Source organism: Zea mays, chromosome 6, assembly GCF_902167145.1.
Source record: "Zea mays cultivar B73 chromosome 6, Zm-B73-REFERENCE-NAM-5.0, whole genome shotgun sequence".
Classification (NCBI taxonomy): Eukaryota; Viridiplantae; Streptophyta; class Magnoliopsida; order Poales; family Poaceae; genus Zea; species Zea mays.
In genome coordinates this window covers 146,084,266-146,106,307 of record NC_050101.1, presented here as the reverse complement: position 1 = coordinate 146,106,307, position 22,042 = coordinate 146,084,266, and the positions used below count along the sequence as shown (strand labels likewise).

At 40.5% G+C, this 22,042-nt stretch overlaps 1 protein-coding gene across 6 annotated transcripts in view; it reads right to left on the bottom strand.

The window, feature by feature from the left end:
• Nucleotides 1-14,577, bottom strand: part of LOC103630174 (Putative MYB DNA-binding domain superfamily protein) — a 33,449-nt gene extending 18,872 nt beyond the window's left edge. The window contains exons 1-14 of one of the 6 annotated variants that reach the window (XR_004850348.1): nt 14,209-14,577; nt 13,359-13,598; nt 13,207-13,261; nt 12,676-12,733; nt 11,921-12,015; nt 11,691-11,794; nt 11,027-11,155; nt 9,106-10,774; nt 7,986-8,188; nt 7,223-7,301; nt 6,690-6,911; nt 4,709-4,951; nt 4,471-4,617; nt 2,549-2,859 (exon numbers count right to left, since the gene is read on the bottom strand). Coding sequence is in view for 4 of the 6 variants with exons in the window: in XM_008651256.4 (XP_008649478.1) it covers nt 4,480-4,617; nt 6,690-6,911; nt 7,223-7,301; nt 7,986-8,188; nt 9,106-10,774; nt 11,027-11,155; nt 11,691-11,794; nt 11,921-12,015; nt 12,676-12,733; nt 13,207-13,261; nt 13,359-13,471 (2,865 nt within the window). In the remaining 2 variants the exon portion in view is untranslated. Of the gene's footprint in view, nt 1-2,481; nt 2,860-4,228; nt 4,618-4,708; nt 4,952-6,689; nt 6,912-7,222; nt 7,302-7,985; nt 8,189-9,105; nt 10,775-11,026; nt 11,156-11,690; nt 11,795-11,920; nt 12,016-12,675; nt 12,734-13,206; nt 13,262-13,358; nt 13,599-14,208 lie in introns of those variants that run through there. The other 5 variants (XM_008651256.4, XR_554895.4, XM_008651257.3 and 2 more) reach the window with 5 other exon arrangements.
• Between the last annotated feature and the right edge of the window lie 7,465 nt (nt 14,578-22,042).

Sequence of the window (22,042 nt, the reverse complement as noted above, 5' to 3'; positions counted from 1 at the left end):
AACGTGGAGTAGGCAAGTGTTATACTTGGCCGAACCACGGGATAAATCACCGTGTCTTTTGTGTTGTCTCTCTTTGTGATCATTGTGTTTCACAAAAGCTCGGTCCTTAGCCACTTAGTCACATTGCACTAACACTTAACCAAGTTTTTGTGGCTACAAGTATTTGATTTTTACAGGATCACCTATTCACCCCCCCCCCTCTAGGTGCTCTCAACAGGGAGGATGAAGGGCGGAGGCTAGACCATACCTTGTAAACTTATTCACACGATGAATCAATCAATTTGACCTCTGGAATCTTGAGTTTAAACCTAGTAACTTATTCAAGTTTTGCAGGAACAAGCATAGGAAGCGTTATAAGGAGCATGATACAAGCCACACAATTTTATAAAGGTGGCATATCATATGAAGAAGATGATGATGAATAAGAAGAGATGTCAAGTGCCAGGTAAAACTCAATCTCGAGCAAGATGCCTCAGCCACCACCATCATGTACTCAAAATGCATGATTTTACATCTCATCCTCATGAGATAGGAAATATCATACATTGAGAGAGGATGTGAAGCAACTCATCAATCAAGTTGGTGAGATTCGCATTGACCAAGGAGCCTTGCGATGAGGCATCGACCAAAATTACCAACTTCTTCTAGTCCCCACAACAAGGGAACATGCCTCAATGGGAGGCATATTAGACACAAAGATGTGTCTTGCCATGACCACCTAGACCATAGAAAGCAAAGAAGCTTGGGGGAGATTCCCTCTCCCACATAGGTAAGTTTTCTTTTTTAACTTCTGTTACGAAAATATGTTAAGAATTTTTCATCGTTATTTTATATTTAGTTTTGTATCATTAAAGTTATTATCTTATCTCATCTCTAACCTACCAAAACAATTATAAAAATCATAATATAATTTTCTAGGTTAAGTTATGGCATTAGATACTTACCAACAAAATTTGCACAAAAAACTCAGTTTGTACATAAAGAAATAAAAATACTTTAGGGGATTATATGGACATTGTCAATTGGTGAGGGGAGTTAGTTGGAATTTTCCCTTTGTTTTATGCATGCTTATTCTTCTTATCTTGAAGATGATGAATGGTTTCTTTGTTAATATTTCTTTAGTTCCTAGTACACAACTTTGTATTTCTCTAAGATTGAATTATTTGGCTCCACATGAAACCTTCACAAACTTAAAATTTTGTGGTCTATAAGTGTTATAACTACGTCTAAGTTGTTGTGAGATATGATATAGCAAAGACAAGAGCTGTTATAATATTGTTCCAAACAAGAATGACTATCAGAATTTTAGCTTTGAGAAAACAATGAAAACCTTGATTTTTCCTCAATGGCGATAAATCCCTACCAAAAGTCAAATATGATCTTTCATGGTATATGCTACTTGCTCTGTGTTGAGTTTTATCGAGTCTTGTTGACCCTTCTTGACAAACTTATCATGCTCCCAAGATCAAAATCATATGTGTATATATATATATATATATATATATATATATATATATATATATATATATATATATATATATGCTGCTTCTACACTCGTACGAAAACATGCCTTCATTTCCACCAAATGAATGTTCCATATTGTAAAAGTGGCATCTCTCTCTCTCTCTCTCTATATATATATATATATAAGTGGCATCTCTCACCAAATATGTTTTTATTATATATATCCAAGGCGGCATGCGGAGCCTCGGGCGAATCCTGATTTGGTCCTGTATGACCTTGGAGGTCGGTGAGCGTGTTTCGCCCTATGATTCCCTGGTACTCGTGTGTTCTGGTGATGATTAGAGACGTAATCTGGGTACCCCTAATTATGGTACTCGACAGCACTAGACATGTCCGATGGTACACCTAATACCGCACTAGATAGGGTACTCATAGAGGTTGCAAATGCAACCGAACCAGGTTACATGCACCAGATATATTTGGTGTAGCATTGGTGATCGCACTGGATACCCTAAGATAAATGATCAGCGACAACTATTTCTAACGCCTATTGCACGTGGAATGCACCGAACGTGTCTGGTGACCACATCAGAGTATCCTATGAGTATACAAAAATTTTGTGTCATTTTCATCGACTAGTTTGGACATGGCGGCTATAAATATGATCCCAACCGACTATTTGAGATGTGTGGGAGTTGAGAAACAATACAAGAAAGTTGAGACTCTATTCCTATAGCTATAGACACCTAAGTGTTTGGAGAATCACTCGTTGATTAGCGTAGGTGCTTTGCGAAGTGCTTATGTTAGTTAAACTATTGTTATAGCTCTTTCTCTAAGTTAATTTTGAGTTGTTAGAAGTGAGGTTAGACACCCTCAACACTTGATGTTTGTGTGCACCACTGTATTGTACCGAGTGTGGCTTGTAGTCTTGTGAGATCACACCAACTGTGTTTATGATATGGACGCCAACACCAACTGTGTTTATGATATGGACGTCATCGCAGGGGCGAGCCCATATTGAATCAAAGGTATTCATTTGAATACCAATTATTTTTGGTGAAACAAATTATGTAAACATGTATATGCAATGTATACACACTAAAATATTGTAAAAACATAAAAAACAACAATGTTTTATAGCTATTTGGACCAAAATTTCATATCAACCAGCCTCTTTCTCTATCATGTGGCCCATCGGACCCAACAATCTTTAGCCTGATTGGAGGGTTGTTGCCTCTCTGCACGCCTGACGTGCGACATGACGCACACGCAACCCTAATCCCAACGGACGGTGGTGACACCGGCGTGGCGATAGGGACTGGGGAAGGGAGCGTCGGCGCGGCATCGGCATGCTGCCCATGGTGACTTGCAACCAGCGCCAGGCGATGTCGCAACCTGCAACCAACCACTTGAGTCTCTCTATATATTTTAGATATTGCCACTAGCCACTTAATTACGTCAAACAATTAATATTTTAATATGTTGAGTATTGAACATCATCTTATGGGTCATTCTTTGTTGCATGAGTTATGGTCTAGTTTACTAGTTGTGTAATGTGTATGTTCAATTATGTGATATATATTTTATATTCTATGAAATATTTCTATGTGATATTATAATTAATTATATATGTATAAAGGCTTTACGCTGTCAAAAAATAATGTGCTAGTAAAATTTCGAATACACATCCTCCAAATCCTAGGCCCGCCCTTGCACCACCTTGTACTAGAGGGAACAAGGCTTGTGGTGTTTTAGCCGAAAGCTTGATAATGGAGACAACGAGCATCCGAGATATACCAAAACCGGAGCACCACTTGTATATGGAAATGTTCCAAGGCTACCTACAAAGTAATCTGACCGAGAGCTTGGCCCTCGCGTGGGGTTCCATTGCATTGGGCTCCACGAGAACCAGTAGAAAACTTGTTCACTTTTTCATGCCTCGGTAAAAACACCGACACGACAACGAAAGGTTGTATCTCTGTCATATTTAAGCTTTTGTATTTATATTGTTACATTTGGTTATCTGCTTTATTTTATTAGCTTAGACATAGGCTAGTGTATATGTCTAAAACCTAGGTTATAAAACTTCTTTTGCGATAGAGATAACAACACTTAAACAAAACATTAGTTACATATATAAATATTTGATAATTTATATAGGTTTTGTTTAAGGGAGAAATAGAGGCTATACATTAGTGTGAAAATAGATTGACTAATTTATCCCCCTTAGCGTCACCGTTCCTTTCATATGTCATAATACTAGAGCCATACATATCAGTAATGATCCTATGAAACAAGAACTTAGCTTGTTGGTGTTAAAGCCTTCTTTACTCACTCTGATTGTGAGGATAACATGATTGCTTTTCAATATATACCGTCAAGCTATCTACAGCAAGCTATCTACAGCAGACCATGTATATAGATGTATAAAACACTGTTTTTATATTGTAGACTAGACTATTTATAGAATAAAGCTTGAAATAAGTGGGATGAATAGTGAGAAGAGTAAGCTGCTGGAGGTAGCCTTACAACTACAAGTGATAGATTTTTTCACTGAAAGCGAAAATTCAAGAGTAATATTAACTTTACTTGCTCAAACTCAACGATTCATATCAGCCGCTTGCAACTATTCATATCCGACTCTATTTCTATTTATTTTTAAACTAAAATTAATTAAGTATTTAAATTATGAAAAACATTTGAATCATGATTCATTACACCCCTATATACATCTAACCAAAACTTGTACACACCTACGAGAAAATTTCATAATATACTCTGAATTTAAATATATTGCCTTGTTTAATATTTAACATAATCAAATGACACATTACAAATCTTAACACTACAAAAAAATGTATTTCCATTTAGAATTGACATTTAGGGTACCAAGCACAAAGAATAAAGTACTAATTGGAATGTGTATTTCAAAACGGTGGAAATTATGGGAATAACAGACATGTACATACTGAACAGCATAGGCGAAGCATCCCCACGCCCACCCACCTCAAAGGGCTACCGCATATTTATCCAAAGATGCGAGGAAGTAACAGGGGATGTTGCAGGTCCTCCTAAAACTATTTCCACTTTCTTATCGTCTTTCTTCCTCACAGGTGTGGAGCATTCATTGAAATCGAGCACCCGTGCCTCTACCTGCAGAATAAATCAAAAAGATTTTGAATATAAACAAAGAAGATGATCCCTCATTGAGATTTGAGGCTTTCTGTTTCAATCAGTTACTTACAAGCCACTTGGTTTTCCATTTCCTCAAAATGTCAATTTCATTCATCCTCCACATAAGTTCAGGTATCATAGGCCACATGAATTACCCAACTGATCTAATTGATATGTCCACTAGAATTTGATGTTCCATGCAAAACTGATGTCTACTGATAGGCTTAGATTATTGCCAGTTTGCCACTGAGAATTTGCATTAGCATCCATAATCCTTGTTGCTTATTTCTAACAGCCGGAGACTGGAACTAGGCTGAGTGCATAGTGTAGAGGCAGGAATAAAAATTCGCTTTTTACAAAAAGTCAATGACTGCAGAATGAAATGCCTCGTTTGCTCCATACCTCCGACTCAGATTTGGATGCAACCATCTATGAGATGGTGTATTCAATTACAGGATGTGAAACTAAAGGGAATACAAGGAAACACGAGAAAGACACAACTAATAGCAATGCTATATTCTGAGAACTTTAATTTGGCAATAATGAGACTTCCTCTATCCTTGCATAAGCTGTCCAAGCAACATTTCCAGCCGTATGTTGATAAGTTTGCTGACCAACTTCCTAATTGGAAAGCTGATTTGATGACCAGAGCAGGCAGGAGAATACTAGTGCAACATGTACTCACAGGTATGACTGTGTATCTGGCAATGGCAATTGATATACCCCACTGGGCGGTTGATGCTATAGATAAAATAAGAAAGGGCTTTCTTTGGAGAGGAAGAAAAGAAGCTAAAGGGGGACACTGTTTGGTGGCTTGGGGCAAGGTGTGTCGCCCACTTCAGCTTGGTGGACTGGGTATCTCTAGTCTACCGGAACTTGGATGGGCCCTCCGGATGCGATGGCTGTGGCTACAAAAAACCGACTCTAGAAGACCTTGGACAGGGCTTCCTATTCAGGTTCCAAGTAAAGTCAGAGCGTTCTTCAGTAAAGTCCTTGTCTCGATGGTAGGTAATGGACATAGTACCCTCTTCTGGTCCGATAACTGGTTGCAGGGTAAAAGCATCTCGATCATTGCCCCTAGCCTATTTTTTATAATCCCAAAGAGGATAGCAAAAAGTAGAACGGTTCATGAGGCCTTGTTAAACAACAGATGGATTTATGATATTAGAGGTGGTCTTACTGTTGGAGTTCTGGCAGATTACTTTAAGCTCTGGGACTGTCTCTCTGGTTTTGAGCTGCACCCTCTCATTGAAGATAGACACATCTTTAGTATAGCCCCAGATGGAAAATATTCAGCGAAGGCAGCTTACAAGGGTCTCTTCCTGGGATCCTGTACATTTGGACATTATAAGCGGGTTTGGAAAACTTGGGCTCCATCAAAATGTCGTTTCTTCCTCTGGCTGGTGGCCCATAACAGGTGCTGGACTGCTGACATATTAGCAAAAAGGGGGCTCAATCATCCTAGCAGTTGTCCACTGTGTGATCAAGAACCTGAAACTATTAACCACCTGCTGGTCTCATGTGTGTTTGCAAGGATTTTCTGGTATAATCTGTTCAGAAAGTTCGGGTTGGATAACTTGGCTCCACAACCGGGCCTGACTTCCTTCCTGGAATGGTGGCAGATAGCTTCTGAAACAGTTCAAGGAATGGTCAAGAAAGGTCTGAGTCCGCTGATCTCTTTGGGGGCCTGGACGATCTGGAATCACCGCAACAGATGTGTGTTTGATGGACAGACTCCCAGTCTCCCCTCTATCCTTCGGCAGGCTGATGATGAGAGAAGACTTTGGGAATTAGCTGGGGCCAAGGGTCTCTCCTTCTTGGCAACTTCTTTGACAAATGGCTGAACCCTACTGTTTCTATTTTAGTAGTTTTTTGAGTCTGGCTTTCTTAGACTCTTTCACTTATGTGCGGTACTGGCCTCCGTAAGGAGTTAAATGTTGTAAGCCTGGTCTACTATAGACCTTTTTCCTCTTCTTAATATAATTTAAGGCGCAGTTCCCCTGCGCTTTCGATAAAAAAAATAGGGAGTTTCAGTAGGAAGCTTTACATACCATGAGTATCGATGGAGGTTTGCTTGTGACATGCTCATGCTTCAAAGCTGTATTTTCTATATTTTCTTTGTCAGAGTTTTCCTTGTTATGTTGTTTCCATGGGCTTCCATTTGCCAGAACTTCATGTGCTTCCTCCACAGCAGAAGCACTCTGCTCATTAATCTGCTTCACCAATCCTAAGGCATCAAAAGCTCTGCTTGCTGGGCTCATGAAGTATGCATCCTAAAAGAACAGAACAAAATAAAAAGCAGTCTGCTTAATGTGACGAATAATAATACTTTTAAGACACAATTAATAATCCAGACAGTGAATCCTTTCTCTGATCCATATGAAATTAGCATCACTAGAATAAAAAGCACCCAAAAAAGAAGATACCAAAAATTTCCTACAAGTATTGGCATTTTGCTTGCCATGAAAATTGAGCCTAAGTGCCTAACAATGATTAGCAAGAGAATATTTGAATGAAACCCTGGAGAATTGGAAATCCTAAGGGGAAAAACCTAGTCCAAAAACTCTCCAAATAAAATAATTACCTGGAATGGTGTGAACACAGGAGACTTCCAGGCAGAAGGAGATTCTAAGCCTCTTTTAATACCTGGAGTATCAGCCAATCTGGTAATAACAGCTAATCAGAATCATGATTGTACCTATGCAGAGTTATGAAGGCTGTACTCATACTATCATGGATAATGTACATTGTCACAGGATAGTTGGAAAGGAATAGTGCATTTTTACTGTGTCAATGGCTCTGTGAAACATGGGTCCATAATTAAGTTAATAATACAAGTACCATTAACTGAAAGAATTCTAAAATTTGCTGTACCATCATTATTTAACCACAGATCAACGGGTTATAGTTGAAATGTAAATAATGAAATCTAAGATCTTCAGGACAACATTTTAAAATAGAGTACCTTCCCAGAACTAATAGCTGACTGGATCATGATGTAATTGTGACTTTAGTTGTCTTAAAACCATGAAGCACTCTTTAGAATTTATACGAGGTTAAACAGTAATGTGATAAGAGAATATTCTCCCAAGTCCCAACTCAATGCACGTTGTATAAATTTTGGAGAAAAAGTACCAAGCAGTTTTTGCTCTACTGGGGAGAACCACATGGTTTCTTGCTAGTATCCCAGAAAATTAAACATAATTTTAAAGGGCATTAATTTGATGGTTGATTTACATCTACCAGCTATATATACCAACAGCACGGTTTAAGGATTTGTGAAACAAACTTACATGGAAATTCCTCGCTAAGTAAAGAGTAGAAGTGCATACAACATTCCAACTTACATGTTCAAATACTCGTAATCTGCATCAATGCAGGCTGCAGATTTTTCAACATGTTCTGATGGCTTTGATCTAGAAAATATTATGTCTTTAGAGTTAGACAAAGCCTGTACAGTGGTATTTAGCTCCTGAATTCGAAAATTTGGACCATGCTTATGTGTATTATGGTTGTCAACACTGCTCGGAGTAAGAATCCCTGAAGAATGCTGAACCAGAACATATATAGAAGAACAAGATAAGTGCAAAGACAATGCAAACTACATTTGAAGAGTAAGATTAACTGCATTTCATTCTATAAACTTTATTACTAATAAGTGAACTTTTTGCACCAACCCACCCTTCATGCAACAATCAAGACCCTGGAAACCTATATTTCTAGTTTCCCTTATATGATCAAAACCCTGGAACCCTCCGCGTGCCCCCCCCCTCCCCCAGGCATTATATGATCCTTTACATTTCTAGTTTCCTTGGAAACCTGTTTTTCTGTAAAGAGTGATTTTTTCTCTCGAACACGCATGAGAGTTTTTTTCTCGAACATGCAGGAGAGCTGCGTATCATTTCATTAATAAGAGAAAGAAAAATACAAAAAAAGGGCACCCGCAAACAACACAAACATAAACACACACAAACCAATAGAGCTTCAGCCCGGGTCTATGAGCAGGCTAAAGCATTTGGCTCTGGCTAAATTCCAAAAACACAACTCATATTCAGCCTTCTTTTGATGATTGGTGGCAATCTGCTATTACCTTGGTGCCTAATACGATGAAGAATGGACTGAACTCTCCCATAATTTTGGGAGCTTGGACTGTGGGAACATAACATTATCGTAATGAATGACTGTTTTTAATGAAAAATCCCCAGAGTTGTGCATCACTGCATCATTATATTAAGGAGAACAAAGGTCCAAAATGTCCCCGCTATGTTGTTATTGATAGGCAATGTGCACTTCCAATAAAGGAGATCCACCACTCCATGAGCCAAATATTTTTAGTGTTTTTATCCATGAACAAATAATTATTGAGTATAAAAAATAACTAATAATAGATTGAAAGTGCGTAGTAAACTGTTTGTACAATCACAGTTTCACAGAAAAACATCCCTTGCCTTCAGCCAAATTGTTTACCTTTGCATTGGCTTCATTTTCTCCTTGATCAGCAATTTCATTCAAATTTTCTTTGTTTTCGTGACAAAGCTTCAGCTTCTTTTGAAATGCACTCTCTTTCGGTGAAACTAAATCAGCTGAATCATCAGCGCTATCCATGCAAGATTTCCCAACTCTTGTAGAGGATATGCCTGAGCTCATAAAATCCCTTTCAGTATTTGGTTTCTTGTCAGTTCTTATATCAGAAACTGGAGATAAAAGATCTCTGTGCCTTTTTTTCATTATGGACGGGGTGCACATGAATCTTTTGGCAGCATTCTTTAGCACAGCATCAGGGCTACCATCCCTAGTAGGGGAGCCCCACAATCTTACTGGGGTAGGGAAGTTCAAGGATGTCCTCATCAACTCTCGAATGCCAAGAGGACTATATTCTGGGAGATCGCTGGAGTTTACAAGCTCACAGCTGACAAAGGGAAATTCAAAACTCCGAAAGCAAGGAGGTTCATAGCATAGAGCTCCAGCATCCTCCTTTTTACTTAATATGGTGTCACCATGACTAGATAATGCTTCCTTTCCAATGCAGGCTGCAGGCTCCAAACATGATTGTTCAACATCAACTTGCTGTTTCTTTTCAGATTCTGATATTCTGCCCATAGGTTCAGAAGTCTTGTTTCTGTCATCTTCGCTGCTAATATATGAATTTTGTTCAGGATCACCAGAAGCATTGTGGCAAGTTTTAATCTCCAAATTTTGGCGAGAAACAGGATAGTAACTTGTCTCAGATTTGACACCAGATGCATTAGAAGCACCATCAGAAGAAATAAAGCCTGGTGGTAATGACATTACAGAACTCTGATAGTACACAGGGCCACCCATCATTATTGCTGGTTCAGATGTCTGCAATGGGTAAAGTGGTGCTAAAAAGCTGCCTGCAGCTTCAGACGAGTATGCACCTGATTGAATGGAAATATCCTGGCACTTTTCAGATTGGAAACAATTATCATTTTTTATGCCCATTTCGTATATCACATTTATGTTATGCACACATCCAGAAACACTAGGTAAGATGGGAACACATGGTGTTATAGCATGTGGTACCAAAGACACTCCATCATTTTTTGAACTATTCATAATCTCTGTGTCATGAAATTGAACTGCAAGCTCATTAGATGACTGGCTACCTTTTATCACAAAGTTGTTTGGCACTTCATCTACATCAAGATGCAAATCCGTTCCTTGAGAGAATTCATGCTGCAAGTGTTTATCCAAATCCATTCCTTCCTGCAAGTGTTTATCTTGATCCATGTCAGAAGTGCATAAGCGGTGATGAATGTCAGGTAAACCAGAAGCACCATTGCCATCATTAGTGGAACCATCTGGACACAAAGATTCATGCACATGCAAATGAGATCCCAAAGTCACATCATTTTGCTCCTCCTGAGAGCAAGAACCCTTGGCAAACGAAGACTGACTTAACTCCATCGAATCTTCAGCCTCCCGAAAAACATTAAAACCACTGCCTTCGCTAATTTGATTGGTTATTGCAGATGAAGAATCAACATTTAAACCACCAGCAGTGTATTCAACAGGTGTGAAGCCCTGGGATTGAGCCAGTAAACCAGATGATCTGTATGAATCAACTTTCTTCTTCACCGAGCTGTGCCAATGATTTTTAATTGCATTGTCTGTCCTGATAGGATAATATACATACTTACTCATCAATTTCTCTGTATTCTAATATAGCTCAATATTTTCTAACAGGCTGATTTAGTGATGCACATTTTAATTAGTAACCGAAAAATATATCAGGATGTTACAATGCGATATATATGTCATACTGCAATGGAATATCACTAATGCATAGAAGACTATGTTTTTCCATTTGACATTATCTATTACTCTTGTTAGTTTAAAAGACGCTGGGGAAAGAAAGAATATGTACCTTCCTGGTAAAAACTTTGTCAATTCAGCCCATTTGTTTCCATAAGTTTGATGAGCATGGATGAGCCTGATTTCCTCGTCTTGTGTCCATGCGTCCTTATTGATCCCAGGATTAAGATGGTTGTGCCATCTAAATGAAGATGTCACATCGAAATGTTTCACATCAGTAGTTATCTTCAAATTAATGTGGTTTGCATGTTTGCAGCTAACTAACAGTTTGCATTACACATGCCCCAAACCAAACCCACGGAGAAACAAATTATAGGCATGCCATTTCATGATATTTAATACATCAAACATCTCAAAGCAATCACAATTCATTTCAAGAGTAATTGCACATAAAATGAATACAATATCAATAAGACTATTAGTGCATTAGTTTGAGTGTATATGCAAATGAATATATTTCATCAGTTACTGTTCAGACTTCAGAGAATTTATCTGCATAGTAATCATCATGAGACGAGTAGACAACAATAGTTACACTTAGTATTGTTTTGTAATTTTGAAAAACCAAAGTTTCCTCTAGTTAATGTGGTACTCCGATCAAATGCACAAAATCATGACTCCTATTTTCCATAGAAGCCAAACCACAAATTAATAAATATTTGCCCAGCACTTGATGTCATCATGTAACACTACTACAAATATCTTTCATGGCATACCTTTCCCGACATTGCTTTCCAATACGTCCAGGAAGAGCTTGGGCAATGGTCGACCATTTCTTTGGCCCAAGTTTATTTACCATCTGAGTAATGATCTCATCTTCCTGAAAAATAATAAAATAATCATGTGGCATATTATATAATTCAGTAAAATAGCCTAAATGACATCAGTTTGTTTCAAGAAAATGAAATAAACACCAAAGTACCAAACAGAAAAATGTAGAACTTACTTCTTTCGACCAAGGCCCTTTAACAAGCTCAGGGTTCAAAACCTTCTGCCATCTATGCAAACATTGAACATCAGTCCTACCTGGAAAACATTCAGCTGCGGAAAAGGAAGTAGTTCATCAAGCATTAGTTTCACATAAAGATTCTCATTGATAAGCAAGGGGAAAAGGATGGAATAGTAGCATGAAAATAACCGAGTGACATTATTGTAAGCAATTAAGAACGATGTACAGTCATTGACATGAGCAGAAATGATACAACCACAAGATTCAAATAATGTTTTGTGCACCTAATTTCAATTTCTTGAAGTATATACGTGATAAAACAGAGTTATGCGATAACAACGAAATAAAAATAAAGGTATGTAGCATGTGCACAATTTATGAGCATCAGGGGCAATTATTTATCTAACATATTCAAATTATTACATCATAAACATTAACAAGATAGCCACATCTATTTAGGCCTTTATTTGGTGCTAAAGTTTTAGCTTCGAGCTAGTGCATCAAACTAAGTTGACAGTTCTAAAAAAAGGTGGTACTACATTCCATAATACAACACTACATTTTTTAGATCAAGACTTGTAATGCAAATCGCAAGAAAACAAGATGCATGTTAGCAAGCAAAATAAGTAAGTATCATTGTATATGGTCAGTTTATATCTGGATATATGATGCTTCAAAAAGAAATCAACAGCCTGTGCTACATAAATTGAGAACAGAGAACATATGAACTTTGTATTAGCTAAAGAATGTACCTATCTTTTTCCAATTTTTTCCCTTGTAGGTTTCAACAGCTTTGCGAAGTATGTCATCCTACAATTGAGTAGTTGTGCCCATCAAACCACACCAGTAGATAGGCAAAATATGATCTAATCACAGATAAGGCCATCTTTGACACGGTTTCATCATGCAATGCTTAGCATATAAAAAGAACATTGCCATCAAATAAATCTTTGGTGCTGATGTAGGCATGTCACTGAACAGTGTTACTGTATGTAATGTTTGATGCAAATGAAAATAAATGCAGCAAGAGAATCAATCCCTGCCTACTATTAACTATAGTATCAACTACAGTAGAAGAGAGTATGGTGAAAACTGAAAAGTTATATATCTGTATGATATTTATCTTTTGCTATGTAGAGAAAAAAGACTATCTTATTGAGAATGGATGTTTAGCATAGCATTCAACAAAGCTACCTAAGATAGATTATTTACTTCATTATTCAAATGTTGTACTGAAAATGCATGCTATTAACGAATTTAGGAAACCAGAGTGCCAACTTTACCTCTTCTAGAGTCCAGTTGCCCTTGGATGAGCGGCGTGCTGGACCAGTTGTCCTCCTGAAGCCAGAGATAAACAAACATGTATAAGAATTAAGAAGGAATATGCATAACGTAAAACCTGATGAGTGGTTCCATTAAGCGGATAGAAATTCACCCATTGGATAATCTCCCCCCTTTTTGAGGTTCCTTGCTGACTCCTCCATCAGGAGGAACAGAAGGAGCTGAAGACTCTGTGCCCTTCAAAGTCTTTCGCTCTTCAGTTGTCATATTAAGTGAAAACAGAAAACTGAATCTCCACTTAAAGCAAGGTAAGGGCCCAAATATCCATCCCAATGTTAAAACCCTCTAAGGTCTTCTAGCAGATTTTTTTCGCTTGGGGAGAAGTGGCCATTGTCTGCCAAGAGGGGGGAAGGGAACAAAATTGAATCATGTAAACAAAATAACAAATAGTCGAAATTATAATACAGAAATACACAACTATGAAGATACAGTGATGCATCGTGATTTTGCCATGATAGACATGCCCTCAAATTTAACCACAAGATATCAATTTTTTACAGTGAGAAATTAACAAATCCGAGTAAAATTTGGCTAGATTTGAGAATTCTAGAACGCAGACTATAAAAAGATAAACATCTACAAAGGAAGAACAAATATATAGTCTTTCAAAATACCCCCACATCCTCTCAGTCCCAGTCCTCACAGGAAATCAATCCCTCTGTAAGGCTCTGCTGGCGCACCACCGGCGCTACCGCCATTGCGCAACCCCACAGGCCACACTCACCCACAAACCCGCCACGACAAACCCATCTCCACGGACCACGGCTGCTTCCTCTCGAGCGGCTGCAGAATGAACGCAGCGGTCACCCCCAACCACGCCACCTCTTCCGCTGCCGCGCCGAACGGGAAGCCAGGTACAGCGCTGCGCCGCCGGTGGGCTTTGGGCGCAACCAGATCGAGGCAGCAGAGCAGGCGAGAAGGGGAGCGCATAAAAGAAGTCTCACCTCACAGGAGGCGCGGCGCATCAGCTCCGCTCAGCGGCGACCGAACCGCGCCGCCACCCCGATCCGGCCGCCGCCGTGGTCCTCCGGAATCTCGAATTGCGCAGGCCAAAAGGGAAGGCTTTTTTCCACCAAAGCCAATTTTATTAATAATATGGGGAAATAGGGTCTTGGCTTCTCTGGGCGTCGCTCTGCTTGGGAGGTTTTAAATTTCGCAGCGGAGGCCAACGAACGGGGTAGGGTGACTGGGTGACAGAGAGGAAGAACTGAAGAAGCACGGAGCGGAGGGGCAAGGACGGTTGGGATGTCGGAATCGATGTGAATCTGAGCCATACGGGCGGCCAGTGCGACTGCCGCTTCGGGGCTTTTCAAACGCCAACGGCTGGCCCTAGCTCTGTTTAGTGTTGCTGCCTTGCTGGCCTGCCAGTTACCTAGTTTTACTATATCACCGCGTAGATAATGTTTTAATTATCGCGAATTGTTATCTTTTTGTTAGTCGTGAAAAATATATAGGTTTAATCCTGTCTTGTTATATCCGACCGGTCATGGTTATTTTGGTAGTATTTTATAAGGGGAACAATTGGATCTATACCATTAAAAGATCCAAACTTTAGATATATACCATAGACCCCACATATCATTGACTCATGTGGACCCACATGTAAGTGAGATAGTAATGGTATGGATCCAAAGTGGTGATCTTTTAACGGTATGGATCCAAATTTCCCTTTATAAGGTGTTTTGATTATCTTAAAATATGGTGCTTATTTTTAGACCTTGAATTTTGTGTTGAATTGTTGATGCCTCTCTTGCTAACATGGAACTCTTTTAAGGCCTCGTTCGGTTCGGTCGGTTTGGTCCATTCCAGCCTTTGTTCCGGATAGAATAAAATGATCTGGTTAGGAATTACGTCGTTTGTCCAAAAGATGTTTGTTTGAACCTGAATCAAAAAACAAGAGTGATACGGTTTGGAGTTTTTCCTTCTACCACAGTCTGGTACGAATCCAAGTATGCTGACCTCTCGATCCAACTTGACGAGCGTTGGCAGAGGACGAAATTGGGCAACAGCTATCGTGACCGAAACTCGAGCAACAACAATCCTGGCCAAAGCGAACAACCTTCAATGGACCACTAGTTTTTATTTCAGATTCAGATCCATCCGTGACCAATTTTTAGTGAACCACTTGAATCCAGCCTATTTGGCTCTTTGTCTTCTAGACTTGATCTTGGGCCACCTAACACGACCCGCCCAAAAAAACTCGGCCCAACCAGACCCGACCAATACAACGGGCAGATACAGACCATAATTTTTTACCCGCAATAATTATCGATTCAGGTACGGGCCGTGATTTTCGACCAAAAACCCGACCCGGCATGTCAAACAGGAAGGCACGGGCTAGACCTGTTCAAACATCGGGTCGAGTCAAGGTTGGGTCGTGGGGCATTTAGCATGGCCCGTACCCAACCAGTGCATAGTTCGGGTCGGGTTGGTCCTGTCTCCCCGTTTGACGTGTCGGGTCGGGTTTTGGGAGTTTTGGTTTGGTCCATTCTAGATCTGGTTCCAGGTGGAAAAAATGACCCGGATTGAAATTTGGCCACTTCTCTAAATCCTGCTCGTTTGGACCTAAATCAAAAAATGAGAAGGACTCCGTTTGGAGTTTTTCTGAACACCATGGCCCGGTACGAATCTAGGTGTGCTACCAAGGGATCCAATCTGGGTGAAACGGGGGCAACGCTGGCGACAAACGAGGCGAGGAGACGCCGCCGCCAAGTGACGGCGTGGCGGCGCGAAGTGATAGCGTGGTGGCACAGCGCAGCGACGACGGCCACTCTCCCCGCTGTCTTCTCACCGGTAACCACCGCCCTCTCTTCCCTATGTATGGTTTCCTCATCGTGATAGCGTGGCGGCACAGCACAACAGAGAAGAGCGTGTACGCTGAGGAGGGCCGGCGTGCGAGCGCGAGGACGCCGATGAGGGATGCAGTCTGTGAGACCGGCAGCCACACAGCACAGTTGCTGAACGCCGCACAACGCAGAAGCTGGAGAGGAGAGCTGGATCAGCGGTGGTTAGCAGAGGAGAAGTTGAATGCCGCACAGCGCAGTTCCACCTTGCCAGCAGGGCTCGTAGTACCTGATAGCACAGCTATGCAGTGGAAGGAGCCTAAATTCTTAGCGCAACATAGATTTAGATTAGCTATTCAGAATAAGCAGAAATTAGTGAAATACTTACTTGTTATGTACATTAACATACTCATCTGTTTCATCATAGATTTCTTCCTGCGAACAGAGCCATGTCAATTTACAATATCTGAGAGAAGCCAAACTTTGTTCGAGAAAAAGAGCGAGGACAAACAAATTACCACAATTCAAGTGCAACTGATTTTCCCCCTAGTTTCTCTCCTAATTGAATACTAGTACTTACGATGGCTAAAATGTTGCAAACAACTGATGTTTTCATGGAATGGAGAACACTCATACAGCATCATTAGCTAGTGATCTTAGCGCATCATCATGAAGAATTAAGTGTATACTTTATGATCATGTATGCCAGCTCCTTATTTGAGTTGTTACATGTAGATCCCTACAACACCAATTATAGTTGCGGAAGGTGAACCTCCTCCCTCTTGGGATCCGGTACCAACTCCAAAAGATATTAAATTCTTTGTACGTATATATGGTTTTCTTTAGTCCTTGTTACTTGTACTTTTGAAATGATACATGATTTGCTTTAATTCTATTTTATTATTTAACTTCTACCTGACAATAAATGTATATTCTTTACTTCTACAATGAGTATGTCATTGCGAGATCATATTAGAAAGAGGAGGGAAGAAGAAGATGATGATATGATGTTGTTTATTTTTCCTGCCTTATATCTGATGGGTTCAACTAGAGGTGGGGGACAAAAGAAGAAACGCCATACATCATATGAGACAGGCGAGGTTTGATGACTCCTTGAGGGACATGTCAAGAACTGTCAAGTTACATTCAGGATGGAACCACACATCTTTAGAGAGCTGGCAACTTATCTTAGAACGAGAAGAATCGTCGTTGATACAAGGATCACGGTCGAGGAGAGAAGTTGGGGTTCTTCTTATACATGTTAAGTCACAATGCCTCATATCAAGATCTTCAAGTGTACTTTGGGTATAGTAATGACACCTTCCATCATCACATCAGCCACTTCTTTACGAAGGTCATTCCTATCCTCTCTCGTCGTTTCATACAGCCTCCTGATCCTAATCAAGTGCATCAAAAAATTCAAGATAATCCTAGATTCTATCCATTCTTCAAGAATTGTCTCGGTGCTATTGATGGAACTCATTCCTATTTCCATATCTCCTGAGAAACATTCTCCTTTTTGAAATCGGAAGGGAACACTCAGCATAAATGTGATGGTGGTATGTGACTTTGATCTCAACATCACTTTTGTTTCTAGTGGATGGGAGGGATCGACTACAGATTCTTGAGTGCTAGGATCAGCTATGAGCAAGGGTTTCCTTGTACTTTCAGGAAAATTCTATCTAGTTGACGGAGGGTATGCAAATACTCCATCTTTTCTTGCTCCATACTGAGGAGTTTGGTACCACTTGAAAGAATTTGGGGTTGGACATCGAAGACCACAAAACCCAAAGGAACTCTTCAACCACTGCCACACATTTCTAAGGAATCATGTGGAAAGGGCTTTGGGAGTGCTTAAGAAGCGCTTCCCCATTCTAAAAGTTGCCACGTTCCACACACTAGAAAATCAAGTAAAGATGCCTATGGCTGCTGCCATCTTCCATAATCTAATTCGATCACTTCATGGTGATGAGGAATGGTTAGATCATCAGCCAGATAATATCGATCCATCAAACTTTGTTGCTCTACCAAGCATTGATCATATGAATGACCCAGGCACTACACAAGGCAATAGTTTAAGAGATATCGTCGCCCAGGAAATGTGGACTCAATATCAACAACATTTAAATTAGTATTTTCGTGGTTGAACAAGATGTAATAATTTAGTATTGTGACATGTAATAAGTTAGTATTATAACATATAAACATTAAGTTAGTAGTATTGTAATATATAATAAGTTTTTTCTTTGACAAACTATGGCTGGAAAAGGCTCTCCAAGGTTCAACATGAGCAGTTCCCCAAAGTTGCGAAGGTTCATTCCCACAACAAGTGCTACTAAAAAAACCTTCTCCTAAATGCAGTGGGGCAAAAAAAGAGTGGTGGTTCTACAAGAGGTATTGTGTTCAATGTTTCTTCATGTTTTCTTGTAAGTTTTGCATTACTAATGCATGACCATTGTTTATGTAGTAGTGAAACAAAGAGTGCATTAGAATCTAGGCCTTGAGAGGTCCCTTGTTAACATTCTCCATGAATTTAAAGATAGTGGCTATAGAGGTGGCAATGGTTGGAACTCTGAAGGGTGGAATAAGATGGTCAAGGAGTTTCATGTGAGGAACAAGTATGTATCCTTTACAAAGGCTCAGATTCAGGATAAAGAGGGTCAACTGAAGAGAGACTATAAGATGCTGAAAGCAGCAAGGCAACAGAGCAGATTGAGTTGGAATGAGAAAATAAATATGGTTGAAGGACCACCAACTTTATGCGAGAATCTCATGGTGGTAAGTGATTTCTTGAAGTTCATTATCAAATTAGTTTTGTGGGATAACCTCACAGCAATAACCTCATATTTAATCAATGTTTTCTTTAACTGTGCAGACATTCCCTAAAATCAAGAAGTTTAACAACAACAAGGCAACTTTCCTACTCTTTGATACTTTGGGAGAGCTTTATGATGATAAAATTCCAAACATCATAAAGCTTATTGTTCTTTGACTCGTGCAAATCTGTGCACCTATTAGCCATGCATAGTTAAATGGTTTAGTTGACAAGTGTCCTCCTGAATCTAAAAGAATCATAATTGCATCACGTAGCCAAACTATTAGGATATAACTCAATTCACTATCAATGATCACCACAGGAGCAAAGTTCTAGCAGAAAACTTATATTTATGTGATCTAGTAGCAAATATAACTCATATTTATGCTTGTGTTCAGTTTTCTCAATTCATATTTCCTTGTTATTATGTAGGACACTTGGCTGATCTCGTGGGCGAGCGGCGATCTCGGGGGCCAACGACGGTCTCGCCCCGAGGCGGGCGACCGGTGACGGCGCTCCACCAGGATCGAGCGATGGCGACGCTCCCAAGGCGCGCAGGCGGCGATGACGCTCCTTAAGCGGACGAGCGGCGGCGGCGCACCCCAGGCCCGGTGGCAACGACGGTTGCGCGAGGCGTGGTAGGCGTCGATAGCGGTGGCGATTGCCACAGGAGATGCAGGTCACTCTGGCGGTCCCACGAGGTGCGGTCGTCTCTAGCGATGTCGGGCACACGAGGCATGGGTGGCTCTAGCGTCCTTCATCGACCAACCCCTTCGATCTGGTGGCTTCAGTGGCGTCATTTGATCTAGCGGCCTTGGAATCGTCCTCCGGCGACCAACTATCTGATCCATGTTTATGCCATCGATGATTATGTTTTATGCCTGCTACTTACACTATTTATGCATTCCAGTGATTTTTTACGACGATGAATATGATTTTATGTTGTCATAAAACTATCCCTAATTCCCGTGGGGGCTGTTAGTTGAACCGATATTAGGTTATTTTATCAATTATGCTACACGGTGTATGTATTTATGCGACTTTGTATAAGATTTTATGCTCTACGTGAACTATGTCATCCTATTTTATTTGCATGCGCGCAGTGAAAACAAAAATATCATCCAAAATTTTTACGCACATAACTGAGGCATTTCACGCTCAAAACTTAAGGTTTTAACGCTCGAATCTGGAGATGTGTCTACCAGTGTACCACGTGGCAATTTTTTATGCAGTGTTCTATATTGCATAAATACCAAGTCTGTGTAGCATAGTTAGTATCAGTATATATCATAAACTTGTTGTAATGAGTCTAGCTGCATGGTTGTTAAAAAGATCATATATTTATGGAGGAAATGTAGCATTTAAAATTAGATTTTATTGTTCCCATGCATGTCAATCAATTTCCATTCATTGCACATTTATGTCATCCTAAATTTATTGCGCATGTAGTAGAAAACAGATTTTTACGTAGTGTACCGAATTGCAAAAATACCTACACCATGTAGCATAATTAGTATTAGCCAATATCATAAACTGGTTCTAACGAGCCTAGTTGTATGGTTGTTGAAGTGATCCTATATTTATGGAGCCATCTAATTTTTGTGCACAAGTAATGGAAACGAAAATATCATCCAAAGTTTGCGTACATGCAATGAAAACTCCCACGATCTGCCATAATTATCGGATCTACCATAAAAATAGGATATGCATGCATGCACGTGCGTATGTGCACGTGGTCTAGTGGCTAGGCGGAGTTTTTATGTTATCTCTGTGAACTATTTACACTATTTTTGTGGATTATTTACTCTATTTACCCAAAAAAATAGAACCGCAATTTCTGCTTGCGTCCCACACGGAAGGTTGGTTGCTGGACCTGGAGTTTGACTGACGCACGTTGGGGAGGTTGACATTTGGAAGCTCATGGCTCCCAACATACCCTACATATATATAGGGTACCTAGGGTGATGGAACAATGGTCTATCACCTAGACCCAACCCAGCGCGCCGACCAGACCAAACCAGCCTCCCCCGCGCATGCCCCAGTTATACATGTCCAAATGGGCCGGGCCGGCAGTGGGCCTGTGACCCGGCACGATCGTGGCCCGGCACGAGCACGGCCCGGCCCGACTATAATCGTGCCCGGGCCGACCCGGTCCGATAGTCGTGCCGGGCTTGGGCAGACCGTCTGGCCCGCGGTGCAGGCACGGGCCCGACACAGTTAATTGGTAGGCACGGTAAAGGCCCGTTTGAGGAACTTATTTTGTAACGGTCAGTCTGTTTTTAGCTATAATAGTGATGATATGTTATTATATAAGAGCATTCGGAATTGTGATATGTGTTTATATGTGTATCTGAAATTCTTTGTCTAAGTATGTATCTAAAATTATAAATATAATTAATTGAATCTAAAATAAATTCGAATATTATCTTTAAATTCTGAATTTTAGAGTGTTTTTTGTTTACGGGTCCGGGCCCAACCCGGCACGACAGGCCCGTCGTGCCTCCGGCCCGGCACGACCCGTATAAGAATAACCGTGCCGGGCCTGGGCTGCGTCAGCCAACCCACGGGCCGGCCCGGCCCGACACGATACTGAACCGTGCCGGGCTTGGACTGGCACTCCTCGTGTCGGGCCTAGCCGTGCCCGTGCCGGGCCGGCCCGGCACGACCCGTTGGACATATATAGCCCCAGTCGATCGGGTCCACGCCCTCCCGTGCGTGTGCTCCCCGCGAGCCGAGCCGGCTCCCCTGCGTGTTGTCCACCTCACGCGCCACCACGTGAGCCAAGCCAAAAACCGAGCCGACCCCAGAAAGAATCACCTACCGAGCTTGAATAACTTAATGTTGTCTAGACGCTAGAATGACTTAATATTGCTTGAAAATGATCGACCAATAACAAAGAAATATCTAAGAACACGAAGAATGAATGAAAACAAATAGAATGACTTAATGTTTCCTAAAATGACTTAAAGTTTACTAGAATAACTTAATGTTGCATGAATGCCTGAATGACTTTGTCTGGATTTTGGAATGACTTAATATCACCCGGAATGACTTAATATTGTTTAGATGCTAGAATGACTTAATATTGCATGCAATGACTGAACCAATAACAAAAGGAATGACTGAGAAAAACATGAATAATGACTGAAAAAACAATGGAGTGTCTGAATCGGAAGAAAA